This window comes from Hesperophylax consimilis, chromosome 18 (genome assembly GCF_061612785.1).
Source record: "Hesperophylax consimilis isolate HC1 chromosome 18, BYU_Hcon_1.0, whole genome shotgun sequence".
In the NCBI taxonomy this organism is placed as follows: domain Eukaryota; kingdom Metazoa; phylum Arthropoda; class Insecta; order Trichoptera; family Limnephilidae; genus Hesperophylax; species Hesperophylax consimilis.
In genome coordinates, this window is record NC_142853.1 from 11,108,458 (window position 1) to 11,116,902 (window position 8,445).

The 8,445-nt window shown below is 35.0% G+C and overlaps 1 protein-coding gene across 1 annotated transcript; it reads right to left on the reverse strand.

Annotated features, from left to right (window-relative positions):
- Positions 1 to 2,471: 2,471 nt before the first annotated feature.
- LOC149415362 (uncharacterized) lies at positions 2,472 to 7,759 on the reverse strand. Its single transcript, XM_089642203.1, has 3 exons — positions 7,603 to 7,759; positions 5,171 to 5,376; positions 2,472 to 2,906 (listed from the first exon to the last, which is right to left on the reverse strand). Exons 1-3 carry the CDS (start codon positions 7,757 to 7,759, stop codon positions 2,472 to 2,474), a joined length of 798 nt encoding a protein of 265 aa, XP_089498329.1.
- Positions 7,760 to 8,445: the final 686 nt, after the last annotated feature.

The window sequence follows — 8,445 nt, forward strand, 5'->3', positions numbered from 1 at the left end:
AATGTTTCCTTATATTATTAACATTTCAATAAGGTCGTTAAAGACCTGGAGGTTTAGCGCGGATGATCGATAAAGCCATACAGGGTGTATCGGCAAGTACCCGACAAACTTTAACCAGCTATTCCTCAGCACATTTGAAGTAAAAAATGTTATGGGCGCTTTGCTGTCCGGTTTCATTTTTTTTCCATTAAAAACAAAAAATAAATAAAAAAATCCACACTCCGTCACTGTCATTTGCATTGTTTCTCGTGTTCAACAGCTGTAATTAGCAAGTGTGTCAAAAAGTGTCCTCGCTCTTTCGTACACACTAAATAATAATAGTTAAAAATGAGACGAATGGTGCCGTGCCATTTCGTTGTGATTGTAAAAGCGCGCCAACGTAGGTACGTACGTACATTATTCAACAAAACTCGAACAAAATATTGCCAGACGGGTTTTCAAACTTGTACATAGGATAAAACATTGGTGACATTTGGTGCAAATATGAAAAATAAACTTTTTATTAAAAAAAATGTTACCGGACAGCAAAGTGCCCATAATGTGCTAAGGTGGTTAAAATTTGTCGAGTACGTGCCGATACACCCTGTATGTCAATACGATATTGACGAAATCCGTCATTTATGGTCAGTTTGCAATATTTGCGAGCAGGGTCAGAATATAATTCCGACAGTCGGTAGACAAAGGCCGCTGTTTTTAGCGCGCCTCAAAGTGTCCGATAAGCTGTCAATATATGTCTGACTTTAGGAATCTCAATTATTAGAGAGATTCGCCAGTGCTATCAGGGAATGTCAATTTTCAATATCGGTCTGGGAATCAACAGGGCGACCGTGCTAATCGGTATTAAATCATGCCTATCGATCCGATTTTTTAATATAATTTTTTTTAGATTTATTTTAGTTTATTGGGAAAACAAAAAGTTTTACTATAAGCAATTTTTATATAAGTATAGTATACTATAAGCAGTTTTTATATAAGCAATTAAATTTTACATGTTAAGTTTACCAGTGAAGTTTCCACATAAAATTCCATTTACGAGTACATACAGAAAAAAACACAAATGAACAGAAAAAAACACGAAAAAACAGAAAAAAAAACACAAATAAACAGAAAAAAACACAAATAAACATAAAAATACCCTGAGATATCTCACAAACAGCAGACGGAGGGGTAACCAATTAACAATTTGATTTAATTTTCTCCAATATGCATTTAGTAAACTGAACTAAAATGGAAAATATTGGCGTATTAAAAAATATGATTGTATTTTGTGCATGACATTCTGAAAAATGAATGTTGTATGTAGTTAGTTTTTGAGTGTGGGATGTGGAATAGTTTGTTTGAATGTGTGTTTCAAACAGACAAAATGTGGTTTTGACAGTTGAAATTAATATTTTCCAGAAGGTGGCTGTGGTTAATTATGAAAAAAATTTTTGGTCGGATATATCTCTTCTATCTTCTTATGTTGATAGTTTGTGGAATGCTATTGAGTATTTTAAATCTTTAGGCGGTTGGAAGGATTTAAGGTCCTAGTGTTTCAGAACTTTTTTTTGGATTCCTTCTAATCTTTCAATATTAACTTGGAGATTACATATTACTGATAAAAATTCTAATATAGAGCGAACGAAAGAGACATATATTATTTATATTACATGAGGTGATCTGAATGGTTTCGTGATTCTTATGATGATTCTTAGAATTTATTAGGCCCTGTCAGAGATGAATTTGTTGTAAAGTTATCGATTTCGCTGTTCGAAAACCACATTATGCATCAACCGTAGAGCATCAGGGATAAATTGATATTGGTATAATAGAGATATATACTTATAGGGTAATTTAAAAAAAAATTAGGATACTATTTTTTCCTCTTACGCCTACAAATAGTTTTGCATCTACAAGTTCGCATATAAAACATTTTTTGTTTTATGAAAATTTGTTGATTCTGAAATTGAATGTCGAATACGAAAGATTGTTGAAAGATGAAGTTTGCTTATCAAACAAGTGTTATAATACCGTTGACCGGCACACATAAAGTCAACGAAAACACGCTTCAATGATCCGTTATTAAGGTGCGGCAATTTTTATTTGTCAAGTCAATACTTATGTAGGTTAGTCAGGCATTCTTCTACTGATATAATAATAATAACCGTGTATGATGACCAGATCTGAAAATCTAGGTTCTCCTCCTTTTTCTCTCCCCACATACTTAAGTCTCACAACGTGCACCATGCTAACTGGTGTGACTTGCGAGGTGTTTATAAGAGAAGAAAAATGTGTCTAATTGTTCCTAGATCTATTTTTAATTAAATGCGGAAAACAAAGATTGGATAAGTCTTTGATTGCTGTAGGTTTATGTTATTACCTGGTATCTTCTTTATTAGAATCGAGCAAGCGTGACCACCTTCCGAGGTAGCAGTCAGCAAATAACATCAGCAACCTTATTCTCACGTCTCAGACGAACCTACTAGTTCACCCTAATCTATTAATCTACATTCTTCGTACTTTTTCTCGCAGATGTCACCATGCTCCAAGAACTCGCCCACTTCCGGCAGGTGACGGAAAAGTGCGTTCCCGCTATTTTTGCCGTCACCGCCATTTTTTGTTCGGCCATCTTGGTTTTTCGTGGCGTTTTCCGTTTTTTGTAGTGTGGCCATAGCCCGCTGCATTCCCCAAACGAATGGCGCTGTTTTACAGATTAATAGCTGCACGCAAGATGTGTCCGTCCCTTTCGAATGGTCTCTAAGTGTGTGTAGAATTTTTTCAGGTAATTTTTCATCTTGCGCCGTGTTAATCAGAGCTTGAAGTGGTCCTGACGGGTTATTCAGAATCCAGTCGATGGGAGAGCCATCTCTGAGCGTTCGATCGGAGTCGATCATAGCGGGGTTCTTTGGTATAAGTGAAGTGGTTATCTGAAATAAACATAGGTGGCGCTGTCATTACAATTAAACTTAAACAGTGAATTAAGCTGCTGGACTTATTCGCTAGATGTCAGTAGATAGAAAACTTTATTCTTATAAATTTTTATAATTTTACAGGTCTAACATAAATAATGCCAGTAGGTACGTATTTTAAATCTTTATTATTAAGAAAATGATCATTTCTTCGTTCTACTTGTAAAATTTATGAGTAACCTGTCAATATTTTAAATCGTCCTACAGTCATCATTATAAGCTAAAAATGTTGCTTGTGCAATGATGGAGTACTTAGCTAGCAGAGAATTGAAATCTCGACGCTTGGTTGTTAAGGCGATGCCATACGTAGTAATTTAAAATCATATGTTTTTGGTTTGAAAATTTGGTGGCCTAAAAATGTTTTAGATGCTTTAATTAAATACTGCGAGTAGAATACATCTTGGCCTTTGAAATAATCGAGTATTTTTAGATAAGTCTTTTTATAAGCCCAGAAAAAAATAATGTATAGGCCTATGAAAACTGCTTTAAAGTTCAAAATCTCCTACTTACGAACCCATTTTCGGTTATAACTTTATTGTGTAATGTGGCAAATTAAGTGATTTATAAAATGATCGGAAAAAAAATAAATATTTATGCCTGAACCTCCACAAAATAAAACAAAACGCACTTTTGGCCATGTTTTTTTCTTGCATAAATCAAAACAGGCGGATGGTGCTAAGCGGAAATTTAAACCTTATCGCCATCTACGTAAGGGTTGTTATTGATAGCGGCTCAATTTAAAATATTACACGACCTAGTGCATCGCCTTAACCCGATGTTTACAAACATTTTTCTCACTCTGTTTTTTTATATTTTTGAAAAGTCTTACGTAATATGAACAAAGATGCCTTATTTGTTGGTATAAACAACCTCGCTACAGGCTGAGCATGTTCTGTGCTGGCATAAAATTTAATATCCATTTAATATCTTAAATGAAATGAGAAGAAAAATTAAATGAATAAATAACATAAAGAAATAAATAGAAATGAAAGAAATAAAAATACAATATATTTTAAAAAAAAATAAAGAATGAATTAAAAAGAAGAATGAAAAAAATTACGGGTGTTTCATATAATAAATAGTTTCAATAGATGAAAAAGTTTTTTCATGAATGTGGCAACACTTTTAGGTTTTAGTTCCATCGGATGAGAATTTATTGTCCTTAATTTTAAATTATTTTTTTTTCGTTAAATGCTTATAATAGTTCCCAGGAGGCGGATTTCCGTTCTTTATCCTTGGTTAAGGAATGTACAGATACTAATAGTGATCACTCGCTTAAAAACAGGATCGCTTAAAGTCCAGTGATACTCAACCTTTTTCTTCTGCGGGCCACATTCATATGTTTGTAATACCTATACTGGTCAGTGTTGCCAACGGTGTGAGCTTGATTCCCCCTTTTATTATTCGAAATCCATGGGGGGGGGGGGGGGGGGGTTGTTAGAGAATTTCTGTAAAATATAATAATTCCCCACACAAAAATTCAAAATGAGTGCTCCCCACAAAATGTTTGAAATCGATGGGGGGGGGGGGGGGTTGTTACAGAACTTCGCTGAAAAAAATTTCCGCACAGCCAAAAACATCATATGTAATTCCCAACAACAATGTTTCGATATCCATGAGGGGGGGGGGGGGGTAGCTACGGAATTCCATTTTCGAAAATTTCCGGCCGCGAAAAATATTATATCATATTATATTATAGCCTTCGTTGGTAGTAACACTGGTAACCATTTAACTTTAGAACTATCAAAATTTTATGTGTTGTCACGGGCAAAATTATTTGCGCGCATATTTGTCTGTCAAATTTTTGTTTTTTAGAGATAGATCTAGCGTGTGCAGTTATGGTGTGCAGTAGCAACACTCTTATAGAATATTATATTATATAGATAGTATATTATACTTATACTATCCTCTTCGAGTTTCAACGTCTGTACGTCAAAGTCGCAATTAATCTCAAATTAACGTGATATAGAATGCCAGATTTTGTAAATCATGTTCCTGATATTAAATGTATGGAGGGCCGCACAAAATAGCTCGGCGGGCCGCAGGTTGAGTATGACTGGCTTAAACAAACAGGACAAGAATAAAGAACAGTACTCTTGGATGACAGCGAAAAAATGGTTGATTTTAAGGATAATATGGAGGAGTCTAATTAGTATCACTTATCGCCAAGAGCTGACCCTTAAAATTAAATTACTCGTCAATAAATTCATTTCTCAACTCACCAATTGTGCCAGGAACACAATAGCATTGATTACGATGGCGGAGATCTTGCTAGAATCGAGGGACAGGGTCCTCATAACTCCCGCCAGCAGTTTGCTTCCCCAGCCCTGCTCGGGCTCTGGCCCCTGCCCCTGCTTGCTCTGTGGCCCGGAGCCTCCGCCGAAGGCCTCCGCTACGAGGTTGGCCACCCCTGATGCTGCGTCTAAACCTGAAGAAAAAGAAATGTACCTAGTGTATTATTCACTAGAAACGATTTTGTCTCATCAAATATTAATACTAACGATTTGGGAGTGGTCTCATACGATTCTGCACGAATAAACTATACCTCACTTGACAAATAATTTGTCATTTTTCAAAATCTGTTTTACCCGTTTCTACCATAGTGACTAAGTTTCCTGTCGATTGCTATTATTTGTTGTTATAAAGGAGAATGGAATTTTTTTCCCCGACCTTCGATAGAATAATGTAGCTATAATATCGTGTTTCGTAGATAAAAACGTAGCTTTTTATACCCTACATTAGAGACATACATAAGTTCACTATTATTCCATATATTCCGACCTACGTTCATTACATTATGTACTGTGGGAACCTTTATACAAATAGCTTCGTTCCGACTCGAAGATCCGTGATAAGTATGAACTGCAGTGTATAAAATCATTTTTATTGAATAAAGAAGAACAAAAGAAATGCGATGTTCGCTTGTTTCGTGATTCAAAAGTTTATCCATTTCAAATTCAGAAATTAGGAATTTACGTGAAACATATTGTGACTTAAATAATTTATTCGTATAGATCAGAGGTTCCCAAACTTTTTTGCCCCGTAGACCATATATTTTTTTCCGTAGACTCAATGCCTGCCGAATATTGAATTTTCATAAAACTATTAATGTCCCATGTAATAATCATTTCTATTTTTCGTAAGAAGTTTCCCTAACAACTTTTTTTAACAACCGGGTGGCGGCATAGTTCCTCTGTCTTTACATTGTGCAGACAGGGCGCCCTTGTGAGGTATTACACTAAATAAAAATTTAGCAGGATAAGCAACGGGAATTTCTTTCTGTAGCTGGCCCTACAGAACTGTCCCTTAAGTTCTTTGTTAGCGCTTATGAACGTCATTATTACCCTGGACGTTTTTCAAAAACAAGTTGGGAATCTAGGATCTAATCTTTACGAAATATAAAAATACAAATATCAAATAAGTAATTTCTCAGTATATTATAAGTATTATGTAATACTTATAAACTGTGTTTTTTGTGTTAGGTGTATTGTGTCATTTACGGAACTCCTAAATATTGACTTAAGGTAAATGGGGGTCCGCTCGTATGTACTCGCTCGTGGACTCGCTGACATAGACCCCACCAAAGCCAATATCGACCCCTGGGGGTCTATATAGACCACTTTGGGAACCTCTGGTATGGATCAACAAACGCTAATTCTTTATAATATACACGGGGAAAAATTCGTACGGCTTTTGATCAAAATACTGTTAAAAATGTGACTGCATGACCATATCCTAGTAAAATATGAGTCATTCAAAATATATTATTTGGCCTTGTCCAAATAAATATAATGGACAAGTTGCGAAAATATTATAATTTTTATAAAACGTGTTTCAACTTCCTCATAACATATTCTTGCTTTACTGATAGTTTGTTATGAAATTTGTCAATTCATTCGTTATAGGCCTCCAGTCCCGTTTTTAACAGGAAAACGAATAATGTTGGCCGAATTTTTAAAAAAATTGATAAGATGGTGTCGTTTATGTACATTTTTCATATAATTTAATTAATATCATTCCCCGGAAGATTCCGACCTATGAATTTTTAACATTATGGCAAGAATCGTTCGAGTGGATAAAATATTTAAGGTGAAGCTTAGTGCGAAATCACTATTTTGATTAATCTTTATAACGAATTGGTGTACATTATGAATACCAAAAAATATGCTTAAGATAAATTGAAGGTTTTCCTATCGTTTTGCTTGAGTAGAATAGAAATAAAAAATAAATTAGTCAATAAAAAATATAAATGTAAACTACCAATAAAAATATTTTTTCAATCGAAATGTATGAACGCATAGAGGAAACAACTTTAAAGAAATACAGTATTATAGCTAAGATTATCTGTGACAGATTCTTAATTAACTTTTTTGCTTTCTTATAAAATGATTTACAAAATAAATAAAAACCAGTTTTGTGCTTGAATTCGAACGTTTCTAGACTCCATTTGTCAAGCGATTTTAATGCCTATTACCTACAATATAAGGTATACCAAGAAATACACATTTTTGGCTTGTAGCTTCCTCTTAAACACCCTGTGATTGGTCAACGGGTTCGGAGAGTATGTAGTCCATACTCCCACTGGAACAGTTGAGACTGCGGTATCACATAATTATTACTTCAAATTTTACGAAAATATTGAAAAATTACTCGCCCAAAATTTTCCCAGCCATCTTTAGTCCCGTCTTCAGCTTTCCCAACACTCCATCTTCCTCGTCTTCACCCTTCATCCTGTTGAAGAAGCCCCAGCCCTGGGAGACGATGGCCATTAGCACCAGCAGCACCAGGGTCCTGGAACTCTTCCCGCTCATGGCTGATGCTGTACTGGATCTGAAGAATGGTGGGTAATTTCTCTAAATCGTCTCGTTCCGCAGGTGGCTTGATGACACCGTGAATGTGAATTATGATTGAACTCAGTGGCGTACTTACATGCTCTTACCTTTAAAACTTTTATATTATGTACAGATTTAAAATTTATACTACAAAATTGTCTTTCATTATATAAATATGATACACAAATCTTGCCATCAACTGCCTGGAGTTGGTGACACTTTCGCCATTTTGTGAATTTTAAACATTTCCTCACCATTTTTGGAATTTTGCAAGGCTGAAAATGGTGTAGAGGAGGGCAGGAAGACGTGGGGGAGGAAGGTTGGGAAGAATGTACATGAGGGGTTCACTTGATATTGATGTACTTTTATTTTCTTTTTACCTTCATATTTTTGTATTTTTCTGTTAATTTTATAACCTTAAAAAAAAGATTCAAATCAATGTACAATATACATTTTTAGTTGTAATGTGCAAACTTTCTTAAATAAAGATATATTTTATTATTACTATTTATTTTCCACTACGGAACGAATTGCACATACACTTTCTTTATGTGATACTGCATACGAATCCCACTTTGGAGCCAGTGAGACTATGTCATGCCCGATTGGGGTATGTTGTGAAGCTGAAGGTAGTGGTGAGGTAAAGGAGATGGGGAAGAGGAAGG